Below are 20,775 nucleotides of genomic sequence, written 5' to 3'. Positions count from 1 at the left end.
CAGACAAACACACCGGCTAACCCCTTTACTGTGAACTTCTTTTGTACTTCTTCAATTTTCCTCCTCTTGTTTCCTCTTCCAAGTGTTGCTGCACTTTTACCTCTATCTTGTACTATGGGGTGCACAATAGTTAGAAATGCAGAAGCACTTGGAAGAGGAAATTGGAAGAAGTACCAAAGAAGTGCACAGTAAAGGGGTTAGCTAGTGTGTTTGTCTGTGTGTTTACATTCTTGGTGTCTCTTGTGACAGCTTAAGAAATGATTAAACTCAGTGAACAAGGTATGATGATGGTAATACTAATAATAATGATAATAATAAATAATAATTGCTCTGGAGCGCTTTAAATGTCAACTACCAAACCTATATGAAATACATATGACATTTCTAGTGCTCCGTAGCGATTACTAATTATTTATTATTATTATTATTATTATTATTATTATTATTATTATTATTATTATTATTATTATTATTATTATTATTGTTATTATTATTATTATTATTATTATTGTTATTACCATCGACCTACCTTGTTCACTGAGTTTAATAATTTCTTAAGCTGTCACGAGAGACACCAAGAATGTAAACACACAGACAAACACCAGCTAACCCCTTTACTGTGAACTTCTTTCGTACTCCTTCCATTCTTTGTTGTTGTTGTTCTTCCTCTTTCTACAATAAACACTCGCCTCTCACCTTACATTAGGACTACAAATATTGTTGTTACCAATAAGTGCTACTCGCCTCTCACCCTACGTGGAGTGTACCTGGAGAGGGTTTCAGGGTCAACGCCCCCATGGCTCGGTCTGAGACCAGACCTTGTGGTGGATCAGGGTCTGATCAACCAGGCTGTTACTGCTGGCCGCACACAAACTGACGTACAAACCACAGCCCAGCTGGTTAGTTACTGACTTTTGGTGCCTGTCCAGTGCCTTCTTGAAGACAGCCAGGGGTCTATTGGTAAACCCCCTTATGTATGCTGAGAGGCAGATGAACAGTCTCAGGACCTGGACACTTAGTGTGTCTCTCAGTGTACTTGTGGTACCCCTGCTTTAAATTGGGGGAATGAAAAGACTACATATATTTTAAGGTAAATAATGAGTGTACTTTGTGTACAGTGGACCCTCGACCAACGATATTAATCCGTTCCTGAAAGCTCATCGCTAATCAAAATTATTGTTAGTTGAGTTAATTTTCCCCATAAGAAATAATGGAAATTAAATTAATCCGTGCAAGACACCCAAAAGTATTGAAAAAAAGAATTTTTACCACATGAAATATTAATTTTAATACACACAAACTGAAGAAGACATGTACAATTACATGACACTTACCTTTACTGAAGATCTGGTGATGATTGATGGGATGGGAGGAGGGGAGAGCGTGGATGGTGTTAGTGTTTAGAAGGGGAATCCCTTCCATTAGGACATGAGGTGTCAAGTCCTTTTCCGGGGTTACTTCCCTTCTTCTTTTAATGCCACTAGGACCAGCTTGAGAGTCACTGGACCTCTGTCGCACAACATATCTGTCCATAGAGGCCTGTACCTCCCGTTCCTTTATGACATTCCTAAAGTGTTTCACAACATTGTCAGTGTCACAATTAAACACTTGTTCAGGTTTCAATTCTTCACTGTCTATGTACTCCTTGAATTCCTGCACATATTTTTCAGCTGCTTTGTGGTCCGAACTGGCAGCCTCACCATGCCTTATCACACTATGTATGCCACTACGATTCTTAAATCTCTCAAACCAACCTTTGCTGCTCTTAAATTCACTCACATCACCACTAGTTGCAGTCATTTTTCTAATTAAATCGTCATGCAACTTCCTAGCCTTTTCACATATGATAGCTTGAGAGATGCTATCTCCTGCTATCTGTTTTTTGTTTATCCACACCAATAACAGTCTCTCAACATCTTCTATCACTTGCGATCTCAGTTTCGAAAACATAGTTGCACCTTTGGCAAGAACAGCTTCCTTGATTGCCGTTTTCTTGGCCACAATGGTAGCGATGGTTGATTGGGGTTTTGTGTACAACCTGGCCAGCTCGGAGACATGCACTCCACTTTCATACTTAGCAATGATCTCTTTCTTCATATCCGTAGTAATTCTCACCCTTTTTGCTGTAGGGTTGGCACTAGAAGCTTTCTTGGGTCCCATGGTGACTTATTTTGCAGGTGCAATCACTATAAACACTGGCCACACGTGGACGCGTCTCAAACGGAACGAATCGTGTTGGTCGAGTTTTTTAGCGCTAGTCGAGGCAAAATTTTTGTGTTAAAATGTATCGCTAGTCGGATTTAATGTTAGACGATGCCATCGTTGGTCGAGGGTCCACTTTTTTATTGTTTTCTGTAATATATCAGAGTTATGCAAATTAAAACAAAGTTATCAAGTTGGAGTTTCCTTTATATTTATTTTTTTTTCTAATGCAGTGGACCCCCGGTTCACGAAGTCATTGGTAACCGATAAATCTGGTATCCGAAGCATTATATCGCAAAAAATTTGCCTCGGTTCCCGTTACAAAACCCGGTACGCGATACGATTCGTACGAGACATGTCCATGTGTGGCCTGAACTGCCCCGTGTGCGCCAGTGTTTACAAGCCAGCCAGTGTGCGCGCATCTAAGGATACATTCGGTACATTCCATATTATCCATATTATCACTGTTTTTGGTGCTTGTTTCTGCAAAATAAGTCACCATGGGCCCCAAGAAAGCTTCTAGTGCCAACCCATCGAGATCAAGGGTGCTAATGACTATTGAAATGAAGAAAGAGATAATTGCAAAGTATGAAAGTGGAGTGCGTGTGTCGGACCTGGCCAAGTTGTATAGTAAATCCCAATCAACCATCTCTACTATAGTGAGCAGGAAAACAGCAATCAAGGAAGCTGTTCTTGCAAAAGGTGCAACTGTGATTACAAAACAGAGATCGCAAGTGTTAGAAAATGTTGAGAGACTGTTATTGGTGTGGATAAATGAAAAACAGATAGCTGGAGATAGCATCTCTCAAGTGATCATTTGTGAAAAGGCTAGGCAGTTGCATGAGGATTTAATTAGAAAAATGCCTGCAACTAGTGGTGATGTGAGTGAATTTAAGGCCAGCAAAGGTTGGTTTGAAAGATTTAAGAATCATAGTGACATACGTAGTGTGATTAGGCATGGTGAGGCTGCCAGTTCAGACCAAAAAGCAGCTGAAAAATGTGCATGAATTCAAGAAGTACATAGAGGCTGAAGGATTGAAACCTGAACAAGTGTTTAATTGTGACGAAACAGGCCTGTTTTGGAAGAAATTGCCAAGCAGTACTTACATTACTCAGGAGGAAAAGGGACTCCCAGGACATAAGCCTCTGAAAGACAGGCTTACTCTGTTGATGTGTGCCAATGCTAGTGGTGATTGCAAAGTGAAGCCTTTATTGGTGTATCACTCAGAAGCTCCTAGAGCATTCAGGCAAAAGAATATCCTCAAGGCTAATTTGTGTGTGCTGTGAAGGGCAAACAGTAAGGCATGGGTCACTAGGGACTTTTTCTATGACTGGTTACACCATGCATTTGCCCCCAATGTGAAAAATTACCTAATTGAAAAGAAATTAGACCTTAAGTGCCTCCTGGTGTTAGACAATGCCCCTGGTCATCCTACAGACTTGGTAGAGCGACTTTGTGGGGATATGAGCTTAATTAAGGTTACGTTTTTGCCTCCTAATACCATTCCTCTCCTGCAGCCCATGGACCAGCAGGTCATTTCCAACTTCAAGAAACTGTACACAAAAGCTATGTTTGAAAGGTGCTTTGAAGTGACCACAGATACTGTATTGACACTAAAGGAGTTTTGGAAGGATCACTTTAACCCTTAAATGGTCCAAACGTATATATACGTCCACACACGTAGCGCCCCAAACGTATATATACGTTTTCTTTGTCATTCATTCAACATTGCCACAATAAGCCTGAGTCACCTAGACATGAGAGAATGGGTGTGCACACTCACTGTGTGCCATAATAAAATAATTGGGATGCCTGGGTACCATATGCTCTTTTTCCCTTTTAAAAGAAAAGATCGTTTTTTCCTCAAAAAAGTTGGGGCGCTACGCGAGTGAATGTATATATACGTTTGGACCGTTTAAGGGTTAATATCCTCAATTATATAAACCTTATAGGTAAGGCTTGGGAGGGAGTGACTGAGAGGACCTTGAACTCTGCTTGGAAGAAACTGTGGCCAGAATGTGTAGACAAAAGGGATTTTGAAGGGTTTGAGGCTAACCCTGGGAATCCTATGCCAGTTGAGGAATCTATTGTGGCATTGGGAAAGTCCTTGAGGTTGGAGGTTAGTGAGGAGGATGTGGAAGAGTTGATGGAGGAGGACAGTGACGAACTAACCACTGATGAGCTGCTAGATCGTCTTCAACAGCAAGAGGCCAGACCTGAGGAAACTGCTTTGGAGGAGGGGATAGAGAAATTGACGAAGTTGCCTATTTCAAAGATTAAGGAAATGTGTGCAAAGTGGCTTGAAGTGCAAACCTTTTTTGATGAAAATGACCCTGACACAGCTACTGCAAGCCGTGTTGGCAACCTGTTCACTGACAATGTTGTGAACCACTTTAGGAAAGTCATAAAGGAACGAGAGGTACAGGCCTCTATGGACAGATATGTTGTGCGACAGAAGTCCAGTGACGCTGAAGCTGGTCCTAGTGGCATTAAAAGAAGAAGGGAAGTAACCCCGGAAAAGGACTTGCTACCTCAAGTCCTAATGGAGGGGGATTCCCCTTCTAAACATTAAAAACTTCGACACTCTCCCCTCCTCCCATCCCATCAATCATCACCAGATCTTCATTAAGGGTAAGTGTCAATTATTCTATTGTGATTATTCTATTGTTATTATTGTTATTGTAATTATTCTTTTGCATTAAACTTAATATTTCATGTGGTAAAAGTTTTTTTTTCATACTTTTGGGTGTCTTGCACGTATTAATTTGATTTCCATTATTTCTTATGGGGAAAAATTGATTTGCTTTCCGATAATTTTGCTTTACGATGAACTCTCAGGAACGGATTAATAACGTGAACTGGAGGCCCACTGTATATATTTAATTCACCATTTGGCATCATTACAAAGTGGCCGGAGCTAGCTATAGCAGCGAGAGAGAAGCGAGGGTTGTGCCTCTCGGATCTATAAAATATTGCGTAATTATAATATTACTGTCAATAAAGGTTATCTGCCTATCATATTTATTCCAGAATAATATTAGGTATAACATAAATAATGTAGAAGCATGATAAAGGTGCCCAAATTAATAAAAACTGACATGTTGAGAGGTATTGAAGGGTAGGCAGTGGGGGAGGGCGGGGAGGGATAAAAAAAAATGACCGCGACCCTTACAGAAAACGTTATGCGCTTGAAGAGTAACTAGAGAAGATCACTGTTATGCAGTGGACCCTTGGATTAACACATCATCGGATTAAGTAACGTTTTTGCTTCAAAATATTGGCTCGGTTTACGACAAAGAACTCGGTTAAAGTCATTCATCCTGAACGTGTCCGTGTGGCGTGAGCGGCCCGGACACTCCATGCACAGCCAGTGTGCCATTGTTTACAAGTCAGTGAGGATGATTCCATGCATACATGTGAAACATTGTTTTTAGTGCTTGTAACTGCTAAATAAGCCACCATGTGCCCAAAGAAAGCTCTAGTGCCAGCCCTTTGGTAAAGAGGGTGAGAAACACTGTAGAATTCATGAAAAAGTTTGTACAAAGATATGAAAGTGGTGGTGGTAGAGTTTGGTAGTGATGGTGGTAGAAGGTGGTAGTAGTTGTGATAGTAATAGAGGGTGGTATTATGGGCCAACAGGTCTACTGCAGTGTTCCTGCTTTCTTATGTGGACCAGCGAGGGTACTTCCCCACACACACCAGCCAGGGTACTTTCCCACACACCAGCCAGAGTACTTCCCCACACACACCAGCCAGGGTACTTCCCCACACACCAGACAGGGTACTTCCCTACACACATGATTTGATTTGAGTGGGACTTGCGTATGAGTGAATAGAAGTATCAAAGCTTATTGCTTGGGAAGCATTGAAAATTGGGTTGGGCAAATACAATTCTGGTAGTGGGATGGTCTGTGAAGGACCTGCCTAGTATGGGCCAACAGGCCTGCTGCAGTGTTCCTGATTTTGTATGTGCAAACATTTATGGATGAACATCACCCTGACACAGCTGTTGCAGGCTGTTCTGGCAACATCTACAATGACAATGTTGTGTCCCATTTTAAGGAAATCTTAAGGAGATGCCAGAAACAGAGCTCTCTGGACAGATATTTCATGCAACAGGGGTCCAGCGACTCTCAAGCTGTTCCTAGTGGCATTAAAAAACAATAAATGGAAGTAACCCTGGAAAAGGACTTGGTACCTGAAGTCCTTATGGAAGGGGATTTCCCTCCAAACACTAGTACACCTCCATCCTCTCCCATCCTCCTGTCTCATCACTCACCAGTAAGTCTTCAATAAAGGTAAGTGTCATTTTAACCCTTTCAGGGTCGACAGGCCCTCTCAGAGACTTGTTCTCAGGGTCGGCCAAATTTCAAAAAAAAAAAATTATTTTTTTCTTAGGAAAGGTAGAGAATCTTTTCCCGATCATAATGACACCAAAAGTATGAAATTTGATGGAAAACTTACAGAATTATGCTCTTGCGAAGTTAGCGGTCTCGACAATGTTTACACATCGACGATTTTGCCCAATTTGAGCCCTATTTTCGGCCAATTCCAGTGTCCTAGTTGACAAAAATCATAACTATTTCGTTAGCACTCCATTTTTTCTATCAAATGAATACAAGAAACCACCCATTTACCGATTTCAACTATTCAATACAGTGGTCAGAATTTAGCAATTTTGCCAGTTTCACACAAATTTCAAAAGATGCCAATTTCAGAATAGGGTCCAGAATAAACAAGAAAGACATTCCTGGCACTAAAATAACATTTCCTCTGTTCATTAGTCACGTCTCCAGGCCCCTCTTACATTCTTTTGCTTTCCACTTTGAATTTTTATTCTCACAAAAAAACAGAAGATTTACTGTTATGCAGACTACTGCATTAGTGTAGAAATGGTATAAATAATATCAGTGCACTTGTGAAAGAATATTAGACTCACCAGTTGACGTGTATTGGACGTATCGCATGATTTGTTTATTTTTGAACTTTGGTAAAAATCAAACATTTCTGCTACTTTGAGCTCAATTTCAAGGTACTTTTCATTGTAAAACCAGTCAAAATCATCTCAATTTCTGTAATATGTCTTCCATTCTATAAAATGAGACCAGGAAAACTAGAATACAACAATAAATATCATACAAAAATACAGTGCAAAGTCGCTGTTTTAACCCAAAAACACGGTCAAAGTTTTTTTTTCTCATTACGCACTGTGTGCTGCAGGATTTTTTTTTATACCACGCACACTGACCACATAGACTCATTCTTTCATATGTAGGCCTACCAGCTTTCTCTCATTAGATTTGAGGGCGCTAGAATTTAGGCGTACTAGTACGTCAAAAACCCTGGTGCGTAAGCCATTCTAGTACGGCCGAAACCCTGAAAGGGTTAATAATGTTTTACTCTGCATGTCTCATTGTTTTCTGTGTAGGGAAATGTATATTTCATGCAAAAAAATTATTTTGTTTAATACTTTTGGGTGTCTGGAATGGATTAATTGGATTTCCCTTATTTTTTATGGGGAAAATTAATTCGGATTAAGTCAGATTTGGTATAAGACCTGCTCTCTGGAACAGATTAATTATGTTAATGGAGGGTCCACTGTACTATGCAAAGACTGAAAAAAGTGCAGTTTTCTTGAAATTTTTTTTCACAAGTAATCAGCTACGCACACGTTTCCTGGAATATCTCGAAAGTAAGTTATTGATCTATTTGATGTATTACCCTTAAAAATGAACAGATTGAAAGGATTTTCACAGCAACCATAATGTTTTAATTTTGGGAGGCAACATTTTCGAAGTACATATCATTAAGGGGTGGTTCCTCGATTAGCGACAAATTCGTTTACCAACGTGGTCTTAGGAACAGAACTCCATTGGTAAGTGAGGAAAGGCAGTACTCGACCATCTTTGTTAATGCTTAGCCAGCTTTATGTAAGTTTTTATTTAATTCATGCTAAGTGCTAAGCTCATGTGGATCATTCAGTGCTAGACACAGTGGAGGCTTGATCCTCTGTCTCCTAAGCTCGAGACAGACATCCTTCCTATTTATGCTTGTCTGTGTGTTCACAAATACAAAACACGTCTGTCTTTCATTTAGAAGATAGAGGATCGAGCCTCTATAACGTCTTGTGCTGAATGACCCATATACAGTGCTCCTCACGGCATTGTGCCGGGTGAGCGCCCCGGCATAATGCTGCGATGAAAATTAAAGGCCTACTATACAGGGGGTGTCTTTTTACTACTGAGTGAGGTCTCCTAACTCAGCAGTGTAGAACCAAAGGTTATGTTTCTCATATCTCACTTTACCTCACCATTCTAACCCTCATCTTCCTAGCTATGAGTGGGTGTATAACTGTCATGTATCTTCCTTATATGTATGTGCAAGCAAATGTTTCGTCATTTTATGTATGAGTATACAATATTTTCTCTTATGTTATATTACATGGATATAATTGCTGTGAACTGAGTTATCGGCAGGATAATAAAGCAGCATTAAGAAATATGAGGAATAAATAACATGGGTAATTGTGGCACTGCCGAAAAGAATATAAAATGACACACTGATGGATCATATATTCAAGATAAAACTTGCTGTAGCATGAAAGATTGTGAATGTAGAGAATAGTTTTATCATGTCTTTTGTTGTTTTCCTTTGCATATATTTTATTTTGTTAATACACCTATACATATTTTAGTAATATTCTTTCATTTAGTGATTTTTTTTTTAACATGGCTGTTTCCCACCGAAGCAGGGTGACCCAAAAAGAAAGAAAAAACTTCCATCATCATTCAGTACTTTCACCATCACTCATACATAATCATTGTCATTGCAGAGGGACTCAGATACCAGAGTTTAGACGTCCCTCCAAACTGACAATATCCCAAACCCCTCCTTTAAAGTGCAGGCATTGTACTTCTCATTTCCAGGACTGATGTCCAGTTAACCGGTGACCCTGAATCCCTTCACAAAATATTACCCTGCTCACACTCCAACAGCTCATCAGGTCCTAAAAACCATTCATCTCCAATCACTCCTATCTTAAATGCTCATGCACGCTTGCTGGAAGTCCAAGCCCCTCGCCCACAAAACTTCCTTTACCCCCTCCTTCCAACCTTTTTGGGGATGACCCCCTACTCTGCCTTCCTTTCCTTACAGATTTATACACTCTCCAAGTCATTCTACTTTGCTCCATTCTCTGAATGACCAAACCACCTCAACAACCCCTCTTCAGCCCTCTGAGTAATACTTTTAATAAGTCCACACCTCCTAATTTCCACACTACGAATTCTCTGCATAATATTTACATCACACATTGCCCTTAGACACGATATCTCCACTGCCTCCAGTCTCCTCCTTGCTAAAGCATTTACAGACTATGCTTCACACCCATATAACAGTGTTGGTACTGCTATACTCTCATACATTCCCTTCTTTGCCTCCATGGATAAAGTTTTTTGTCTCCACAGATACCTCAATGCACCACTCATCTTTTTTCTTTCGTCAATTCTGTGGTTAACCTCATCCTTCATAAACCCATCCACTGACAAGTCAGCTCCCAAATATCTGAAAACATTCACTTCTTCCTTACTCCCTCCCTCCAGTGTGATATCCAATCTTTCTTTATCTAAATCGATTGATACCCTCATCACTTTACTCTTATCTATGTTCACTTTCAATTTTCTACGTTTACACACCCTCCCAAACTTGTTCACTAACCTTAGCAGCTTTTCTTTAGAATCTCCCAAGACCACAGCATCATCAGCAAAAAGTAACTGTGTCAACTCCCATTTTATACTTGATTCCCCGTAATTCAATCCCAGCCCTCTCCCGAACACCCTAGCATTTACTTCTTTTACAACCCCATCTATAAATATATTAAAAAACCATGGTGACATTACACATCCCTGTCTAAGACCTACTTTTACCGGGAAGTAATCTTCCTCTCTCCTACATACTCTAACCTGAGCCTCACTATCCTCATAAAAACTCTTTACAGCATTTAGTAACTTACCACCTATTCCATACACGGGTTATTTGTGTATCGTTCCAGTCACGGTATTGTGCCTTTTTGTTATTTATTCCATACACTTGCCACATCTGCCACATTGCTCCCCTATCCACTCTATCATATGCCTTTGCTAAATCCATAAATGCAAAATTTGTTTACAGTGCCTCTCCCACTGTATCTTTTGCTCTCCTTTTGCATTCTCTCACCACTCTCTTCACCTTTCTTTTACTCTTTCTTTTACTCTTCTTATATCACTTCTGCTTTGTAAAAACCTCTCATAAGCTACCTTTTTCTCATTTATCTCACCCTTTACCTCATCATTCCACCAGTCACTCTTTCCTCCTGCACCCACCCTCCTATAGCCACAAACTTCTGCCCCCACATTCTAACACTACATTTTTAAAACTATCCCATCCCTCTTCAACCTTCCCACTACCCACACTTGCACTAGCCCACCTTACTGCCAATATTTTGTTATATCTCACTCTTAACTTCCTCCTCCCTTAGTTTATAAACTTTTACACCTCTTACTTGCTGTTGCCATTTTCCTTTAGTCCCATCTACCTCTTACTCTATCTGTTGCTACAACTAAATAATGATCCGATATATCTGTTGTTCAGGATGTACATCCTGAAGCCTACCTTTCAGCCTTTTATCTACCAATACATAATCTAACAAACTACTTTCATTATGTGCTATATCATATCTTGTATACTTACCCTCTGTTTCATAAAATCTATATTACTACCAAACCTCTTTTTAAACATAGTTCAGTTAAAGGCTCTCCATTTTCATTTACCCCTGGCACCCCAAATTTACCTACTACCTCCACAACATTGTTACCCACTAGCATTGAGATCCCCAACCACAAGTACTCTCTCACTTGGTTTAAAATTCCCCATGCACTCACTCAGCATTTCCCAAAATCTCTCTCTCTCTCCTCTACACTTCTCTCTTTTCCAGGTGCATACACACTTACTATAACCCACTTTTCACATCCAACCCTTGTTTTACTCCACATAATCCTTGAATTTATACATTTATATTCCTTCTTTTCCTTCCATAACTTATCCTTCAACATTACTGCTACTCCTTCCTTAGCTCTAACTCTGTTAGAAACCCTTGACCTAATCCCATTTACTTCTCCCCAGAAACCCTTGACCTAATCCCATTTACTTCTCCCCACTGAAACTCTTCTACCCCCTTCAGCTTCATTTCACTTAGAGCCAGGACATCCAGCTACTTTTCATTCATGACATCCACAATCATCTATCATCATTCGCACTACATCCACTCACATTTGAACATCCCACTTTGACGGTTCTTCTTTTTCTTTTTGGTAGTTTATACAGGAGAAGGGGTTACTACCTTATTACTCCCTGCATTTTAGACGACTTTTACAACACGCATGGCTTATGGAGGAAAGATTCTTATTTCACTTCCCCATAGAAAAGTAATAAGAAAAAGATCTGTTAAGATAACATCAAAGAAAAACTCAGATGAGTGTGTATACATAAATGTGTACACACATGTGTAGTGTGACCTAAGTGTAAGTAGAAGTAGCAAGACATACCTGAAATCTTGCATGTTTATGAGACAGAAAAAGACACCAGGAATTCTACCATCATGTAAAACAAATACAGCCTTCCATTTTAAACTCACTTGGCAGTACTGTAGCACTCCCTGGGCAGTTGCCATCTACCAATCTACTACTTACATTTAGTGATTCATAGCCATTTAAAAGTTTTTGCCCTGAAATATTATTAATTACATTTGCAATCAAAGTAATGAACATAATTTTGATAAGATTAGTCAAATTTCTCTGTGAGACATTTGTAATATGTTCACTGTTATTTATAATTCCTCTTTATTCTCTTAAGTTTCTAATTCTGATTTAGTGTGTATTGTTTACCTGTGAAGAATTTCATGCTGACATGTATCAAGTAATGACTTTTATTTTAATGAGGAAATTTTCCATGTAGGCCCACCCAAGAATGCCTATAGGAAAACCCTGCAACTCTGCTGATATTGTCTTCAGAGATGGCATTACTAACGGAGCAAAGTGGTACAGTGTATCAGGAGGTATGCAGGATTGGAACTACCTCAATTCCAATTGTTTTGAAATTACTCTGGAAATATCTTGTCAGAAGTATCCACCAGCTGAAGACTTGAGAACATACTGGATGGAAAATAAAAATTCCCTGCTAGCATTCATGGAACAGGTAAGCTTAATGATTTAGAAGGAAACAATTTATTTCATGCTCACACTTATTTTAATATGACACTTAAAATAATGCCAGAGATGATTGGCTAAATTATCTTTGGAAATACATTGTTTTAACTTAGATTCCTGTGTAATGGTTATCTGTACAATGGAATAATAGGTCAACTGCTCACAGGTGAGGTCAAGTAGAGGTCAATAGAATGATAGGTAAACTGCTCACAGGTGAGGTCAAGTATAGGTCAGTGGAATGATAAGTAAACTGCTCATGGGTGAGATCAGATAATGATACTTAGCCAGGCAGGCATCTGTTAGGGAATATAGTTGGTACTGGAAGGTGTGCCAGTGACAGGTGGGACACGGTGTTGCTAGGTCAGGTGTTACAAGGTGTGGAATGTCAGAAGTGGGACATGGTCTTGTTAGTCAGGTATTGCAAGGTGTGGGAGTGACGGAACCAGGACGTGATGGTGTAAGGTGTCAGAATGACAGAAATGAGACATAGTGTTGCAGTAATGGAAATTGTGTATGGTGTTGCCAGATCAGATGTTGCTAGGTGTGGCAGTGACAGAAGTGGAACATAGTGTCACTAAGTCAGATGTTTCATGTTTCTGGAGAATGAATTGCACAAGGTTCGTTGCGATGTTAAAATCTTGGATTATGTTAGGCGGTGTTTCTCAGAAACTTGTATTTAATTGCAACATTTTTCCATCAAAATAGCTGTATTTTTTTTTTTTATAGATTATTGAGATTTGACTTCATTGTTTTGACATAATGTGCATTATTTTTTTTTAGCTCGCCTGACATCTCCCACCAAGGTAGGATGAGCCAGAAAAAAAAAAGAACACAATTGCCATCACTCATTTAATAGCTGTCTAACCAGAAGTGCAGACATCACAATTCAAATGACCCTCATATCACATCCTTACTCCTTCAGAGTGCAGGCACTGTACTTCCCACCTCCAGCTGACTGGTGTCCCTGAATCCTTTTGTAAATGTTACCTTGCTCACACTTCAACAGTACATAAACCCATAAACAATCATTTCTTTCTTTTCTGACCTAACACACTCGCACATATCGATTGGGCTCTTGAGCCCCTACAATCAAAATCTTTGCCCTCTTCCGCTAGCCTTTCCTGGGATGACGTCTAGCCCTCCTTTCTTAAACCCCAGATTTATACACTCCCTTGGTCATCCTATTCTGCTCCATCCTTCTAAATGCCCAAGCCACCATAACAGCCCCTCCTCTAACCTTTTAATTACACTTTTTGTAACTTCTTCTTGTCTTCCAATTTTTGTGCTTGGAATTCTCTGCATGATATTCACACCACACATTGCTCTTAACCTTGTACTCTCACTTAGATCTATGTTACTGATGCCAGTGTTGCCTGTGTAGATCTTATTTTAAGCACAGCACCTTCAATTATGCTATGAGCAGTAAATTTTGGCCTAAACATGAGAGAATTGTTCTGTGTAGAGGAGTGTGAACAATATAAAAAAAATCTTGCTCCATGCAGTGCATGATGGGAAAAGCAAACCTCTGACCTTGTGTTTGGTTTAAAATAGCAATTTGAGGTGTTTTGTAGGCTGTTTCTTGGTATCATTGATAGATTGGTAACCATACTACTGAAGTAGAGATGATTTTGGTCAGTTTCAGGCCTGCAAGTAGCATGAAATAGGGTTCAGAGCATTGGAAAAATTAAATTTTTGATGATTTTTCTGAGGAAAGGTAAGATCCTCCCCCACCCACTCTACCCCTTCTCTTGCTTATGGGTTTTCATTTGGTCTACTTCATTTATTGAGATGCTCTAATCCATGACCAATCACCTCTGGTTATATTTTATTATCCAGTTACGATATTTTAACTTGTAATCTTCACTTAAAACTTTTCTTTCTAACTTCAGTCACAAGGACAGAACAGAGAATGACTTGCTTACTAATATAATATTCTGTGATCATCCAAACAAATAACACTTTACCCACTCATACTTGCAACTGCACCACACAGTTTGCATACTGATGTTTTTGTTCCATGTTTACAACAGATGTTACAGTCTGTTGACCACTAGCAACATGCTGAATATAGAATATACACACAGGGATTTAGAAGCAAATAAACTGGAACCCCAAATTTTGTGAGTCTCAAGTTTAGTGAATTTTGAGTATCGGCAACTTTTTTCGTTAAAATATAGCCCCAAGTTTCGTGATTTGCCTCAAAATTCGGCGGTCGTATGGAACACGTCCAAGCGACTTCCCAGCGGCTGTGCGCACACAAAGGCTCCCACACACCATTCAGAGTCAGTGTGGCATTGTTTCTGGGCGAGTGATCATCACCCCACGTGTTCATACGAAACATTTCATAATAATCCATTCTTTTTTGTGCTTGCAACTGCTAAATAAGCCAGCATGGGCCTAAAGAAAGCTTTTAGTGTCAGCCCTTTGGTAAAGAAGGTGAGAAACACAATAGAATTAAAGAAAAAGTTTGTAGAAAAATACAAAAGTAGTGGTGGTAGTGATAGTGGTAGAGGATGGTAGTGGTTGTGATGGTGGTAGAGGGTGGTAGTGATGGTGGTAGAGGGTGGTAGTGATGGTGGTAGTGATGGTGGTAGTGATGGTGGTAGAGGGTGGTAGTGATGGTGGTAGTGATGGTGGTAGTGATGGTGGTAGTGATGGTGGTAGAGGGTGGTAGTGATGGTGGTAGTGGTTGTGTTGGTGTTGGTGGTAGAAGGTGGTAGAGGGTGATGGTGGTTGTGATGGTGGTAGAGGGTGGTAGTGATGGTGGTAGAGGGTGGTAGTGATGGTGGTAGTCGTTGTGATGGTGGTTGAGGGTGGTAGTGATGGTGGTAGTGATGGTGGTAGAGGGTGGTAGTGATGGTGGTAGAGGGTGATGGTGGTTGTGATGGTGGTAGAGGGTGGTAGTGATGGTGGTAGTGGTTGTGTTGGTGGTAGAGGGTGGTAGTGATGGTGGTAGTGATGGTGGTAGAGGGTGGTAGTGATGGTGGTAGAGGGTGATGGTGGTTGTGATGGTGGTAGAGGGTGGTAGTGATGGTGGTAGTGGTTGTGTTGGTGGTAGAGGGTGGTAGTGATGGTGGTAGTGATGGTGGTAGTGATGGTGGTAGTGATGGTGGTAGTGATGGTGGTAGAGGGTGGTAGTGATGGTGGTAGTGATAGTGGTAGTGATGGTGGTAGAGGGTGGTAGTGATGGTGGTAGTGGTTGTGTTGGTGGTAGAAGGTGGTAGTGATGGTGGTAGAGGGTGATGGTGGTAGAGGGTGGTAGTGATGGTGGTAGAGGGTGGTAGTGATGGTGGTAGAGGGCAGCAGTGGTTGTGATGGTGGTAGAAGGTGGTAGTGGTTGTGATGGTGGTAGAGGATAGTAGTGGTAGTGATGGTGGTAGAGGGCAGTAGTGGTTGTGATGGTGGTAGAAGGTGGTAGTGGTTGTGATGGTGGTAGAGGGTGGGGGTGATGGTGGTAGAGGGTGGGAGTGATAGTGGTAGAGGGTGGTAGTGGGTGGTAAGTAGTGGTTGTGATGGTGGTAGAGGGTGGTAGTGATTGTGGTAGATGGTAGAGCTGCAAGAGTTCTCTTAGAGAATGGACAGTTTTTTTGTGTGACAGGGGTCCAGTGACTCTCAAGCTGGTCCTAGTGCCATTAAAAAACAAAGAAGGGAAGTTACCCCAGATAGGAACTTGGTACCTAAAGTCTTTATGGAAGGGGATTTCCTTTCCAAACAATAGTGTAACTTCTTTATCCTCTCCCCTCCTCCCATCTTCCATACACCAACAAGAGTCTTCAATAAAGGTAAGTGTGATGTTATTATTGTTTTATACTTGATTTCTCATTCTTTTCTGTATGTAAACCTATATTTAATCTATAACAAAAATAATTTTTGTTAATATTTTTGGGTGTCTGAAACGGATTAATTGAATTTACATTATTTCTTATGGGGAAAATGTTTTGAAATTCGTGAATTTCAACTTTTGGCAGACTCTCTGGAATGAATTAATCATGAAATTCAGGGGTCCACAGTAATTATAGACAAAACATATTTCTTGGGAAATCACAAATGAAGTTGTAACAAACTCACATTCTGCATTGTCAAACTTCAAAATAGCCTTCAAATGGGTTGTATCAGCCAAAATGTATGTTGATCAATATTTAGGTTAACAGCATATTGTTTTAAAGACTTATTTTCAAATTTATATGATGGCTGTAATAAGGGCATAATTATTATTCATTGGTGATAAATTAGATAAAATTAAGCAAAGAGAAGCTAACTCTATGCAGCAGTGTGACTTGAGTTGGAGTTGTTGCTTCATTGGCTTCAGCAAGGAAGTTAATTCATAGGCTTATTATTATTTATTTATTAACACTTCAGCCGTTTCCCACCAAGGCAGGGTGGCCCGAAAAAGAAAAACTTTGATCATCATTCACTCCATCAGTCTCTTGCCAGAGGCATGCTTACACTACAGTTATAAAACTGCAACATTAACACCCCTCCTTCAGAGTGCAGGCACTGTACTTCCCATCTCCAGGACTCAAGTCTGGCCTGTGAGTTTCCTTGAATCCCTTCATAAATGTTACCCTGCTCACACTCCAACAGCACATCAAGTCCTAAAAATCATTTGTCTCCATTCATCCTAGCTAACATGTTCATGCATGCTTGCTGGAAGTCCAAGCCCCTCTCACACAAAACCTCCCAACCTTTCCTAGGCCGACCTCTACTCCGCCTTCCCTCCACTACAGATGTGTACACTCGCAAAGTCATTCTATTTTGTTCCATCTTCTCTGCATGTCCGAACCACCTCAGTAACCCCTCCTCAGCCCTCTGGATAATAGTTTTGGTAATCCTGCACCACCTCCTAGTCTCCAAACTACGGATTCTCTGCATTATGTTCATACCACACATTGCCCTCAGACATGACATCCCCACTGCCTCCAGCCTTCTCCTTGTTGCAACATTCACCACCCATGCTTCACGCCCATATAAGAGTGTTGGTATAACTATGCTCTTGTACATTCCCCTCTTTGTTTTCGTGGATAAAGTTCTTTGTCTCCACAGACTCCTCAGTGCACCACTCACCTTTTTCCCCTCGTCAGTTCTATGATTCACCTCATCTTTCATTGACCCATCTGCTGACACGTCCACTCCCAAATACAGTGGTACCTTGACTTATGAGTGTCCCAACTTACTAATTTTCTGAGTTACTAGCTGTCACTCGGTCGATTTTTTGCTTTGAATTGTGAGCCAAAATCTGAGTTATGAGCGAGCTTCAGATACAATGCCACTAGTTGGCACAGCCAACACCACGCCAATGCACATGGGTAACCTCGCTGTGGAAGCATCTCTCTTGTGTTTTGTGCAGTTATTTTGCCAAATTTCTTTTTTTTAACCATGGGTCCTAAGAAAGCAAGTGTAAAGAACAGTGCTGAGAAGAAGAAGAGTATGATGTCCATTGAATTAAAGCATGAAATCATAGAAAAACCCGAGCGAGTTGAGCTCTAGTCGACTTGGCGAGGCAGTACAAGTGTAGTATGTACTTCGTGCCTCGTGCCTTCTCTGCGAGAAGGCATGAGACATTTACGCTGATTTACTTCCGAGATATTTACCCAAAACTTAGGCCGGTCTCCTGACTTGGGAAAAAAAAAATTCCGAAAAAATCGCTTTTGTTTCAGTGTTTTCCTTGTGATACTAGTGATCTAGTGAAGTTAGCCTCACAAACACTCTGTTTTCTCTTATAATAAGACCTCAGAAGGGCAAGAATGGGAAGATATGGTCAGAGCGATAATTATTTTTACCTCGGGAGTGGCCGCCACCACCACTCGTCACATAATGACATATTTTATTCATTCTAGAGTGTATATCATGTTTCCATGGTATTTATATAATTTATTATATCATATTAGACCAATTGTAATAGATAAATAAGCCATAGAGTTGATATTAGTGGTTTTTTTAACAAGTCGGCCGTCTCCCACCGAGGCAGGGTGACCCAAAAAAGAAAGAAAATCCCCAAAAAGAAAAATACTTTCATCATCATTCAACACTTTAACCTCACTCACACATAATCACTGTTTTTGCAGAGGTGCTCAGAACACAACAGTTTAGAAGCATATACGATAAAGATACCCAACATATCCCTCCAAATTGTTAATATCCTGAAACCCCTCCTTTAGAGTGCAGGCATTGTACTTCCCATTTCCAGGACTCAAGTCCGGCTATATAAAAATAACCGGTTTCCCTGAATCCCTTCACTAAATATTACCCTGTTCACACTCCAACAGATCGTCAGGTCCCAAATACTATTCGTCTCCATTCACTCCTATCAAACAGGCTCATGCATGCCTGCTGGAAGTCCAAGCCCCTCGCCCACAAAACCTCCCTTACCCCTTCCTTCCAACCTTTTCGAGGACGACCCCTACCCCGCCTTCCTTCTCCTACAGATTTAAATGCTCTCCATGTCATTCTACTTTGATCCATTCTCTCTAAATGACCAAACCACCTCAACAACCCCTCTTCAGCCCTCTTGACTAATACTTTTATTAACTCCACACCTTCTCCTAATTTCCACACTCCGAATTTTCTGCATAATATTTACACCACACATTGCCCTTAGACAGGACATCTCCACTGCCTCCAACCGCCTCCTCGCTGCTACATTCACAACCCAAGCTTCACACCCATATAAGAGTGTTGGTACTACTATACTTTCATGCATTCCCTTCTTTGCCTCCATAGATAACATTTTTTGACTCCATATGTACCTTAACGCACCACTCACCTTTTTTCCCTCATCAATTTTATAATTAACATCATCCCTCATAAATCCATCCGCCGACACGTCAACTCCCAAGTATCTGAAAACATTCACTTCTTCTATACTCCTCCTCCCCAATTTGATATCCAATTTTTCTTTATCTAAATCATTTGATACCCTCATCACCTTACTCTTTTCTATGTTCACTTTCAACTTTCTACCTTTACACACACTCCCAAACTCATCCACTAACCTTTGCAATTTTTCTTTAGAATCTCCCATGAGCACAGTATCATCAGCAAAAAGTAACTGTGTCAATTCCCATTTTGTATTTGATTCCCCATAATTTAATCCCACCCCTCTCCTGAACACCCTACCATTTACTTCTTTTACAACCCCATCTATAAATATATTAAACATCCATGGTGACATTATACATCCCTGTCTATGACCTACTTTTACTGGGAAGTATTCTCCCTCTCTTCTACACACCCTAACCTGAGCCTCACTATCCTCATAAAAACTCTTTACAGCATTTAGTAACTTACCAACATCCATGGTGACATTATACATCCCTGTCTATGACCTACTTTTACTGGGAAGTATTCTCCCTCTCTTCTACACACCCTAACCTGAGCCTCACTATCCTCATAAAAACTCTTTACAGCATTTAGTAACTTACCACCTATTCCATATACTTGCAACATCTGCCACATTGCTCCTCTATCCACTCTATCATATGCCTTTTCTAAATCCATAAATGCAATAAAAACTTCCCTACCTTTATCTAAATACTGTTCACATATATGCTTCAGTGTAGACACTTGATCTACACATCCCCTACCCACTCTGAAACTTCCTTGTTCATCCGCAATCCTACATTCTGTCTTACCTCTAATTCTTTCAATTATGACCCTACCGTACACTTTTCCCTGGTATACTCAGTAAACTTATTCCTCTATAATTTTTACAATCTCTTTTGTCCCCCTTCCCTTTATATAAAGGGACTATACATGCTCTCCGCCAATCCCTAGATACCTTCCCCTCTTTCATACATTTATTAAACAAAAGTGCCAACCACTCCAACACTATATCCCCCCCCTGCTTTTAACATTTCTGTCATGATCCCATCAGTTCCAGCTGCTTTACCCCCTTTCATTTTACGTAATGCCTCACGTACCTCCCCCACACTTACATTCTGCTCTTCTTCACTTCTAAAAGATGGTATACCTCCCTGGCCAGTGCATGAAATTACTGCCTCCCTTTCTTCCTCAACATTTAAAAGTTCCTCAAAATATTCTCGCCATCTACCTAATACCTCCCTCTCCCCATCTACTAACTCCCCTACTCTGTTTTTAACTGACAAATCCATACATTCCCTAGGCTTTCTTAACTTGTTTAACTCGCTCCAAAATTTTTTCTTATTTTCATTAAAATTTCTTGACAGTGCCTCTCCCACTCTATCATCTGCTCTCCTTTTGCACTCTCTCACCACTCTCTTCACCTTTCTTTTACTCTCCATATAATCTCCATATAATCTCTCCATATAATGTGTGAGTGTGGTGAAAGTGTTGAATGATGATGAAAGTATT

The 20,775-nt window shown here is 40.4% G+C and overlaps 1 protein-coding gene across 6 annotated transcripts in view; it reads left to right on the top strand.

Moving 5' to 3' along the window:
* LOC128694145 (carboxypeptidase D) overlaps positions 1 to 20,775 on the top strand; it is a 346,813-nt gene that overhangs the window by 121,505 nt on the left and 204,533 nt on the right. For all 6 annotated transcript variants that reach the window (XM_070080625.1, XM_070080611.1, XM_070080597.1 and 3 more), the window contains one exon: positions 12,194 to 12,433. In XM_070080625.1, the coding sequence (XP_069936726.1) occupies positions 12,194 to 12,433 (240 nt within the window). The remainder of the gene's footprint in view (positions 1 to 12,193; positions 12,434 to 20,775) is intronic.

This window comes from Cherax quadricarinatus, chromosome 6, assembly GCF_038502225.1.
Source record: "Cherax quadricarinatus isolate ZL_2023a chromosome 6, ASM3850222v1, whole genome shotgun sequence".
Lineage (NCBI taxonomy): Eukaryota > Metazoa > Arthropoda > Malacostraca > Decapoda > Parastacidae > Cherax > Cherax quadricarinatus.
Note: the sequence above shows the minus strand (reverse complement) of the source record. Positions and strands in the feature narration are given on the sequence as shown.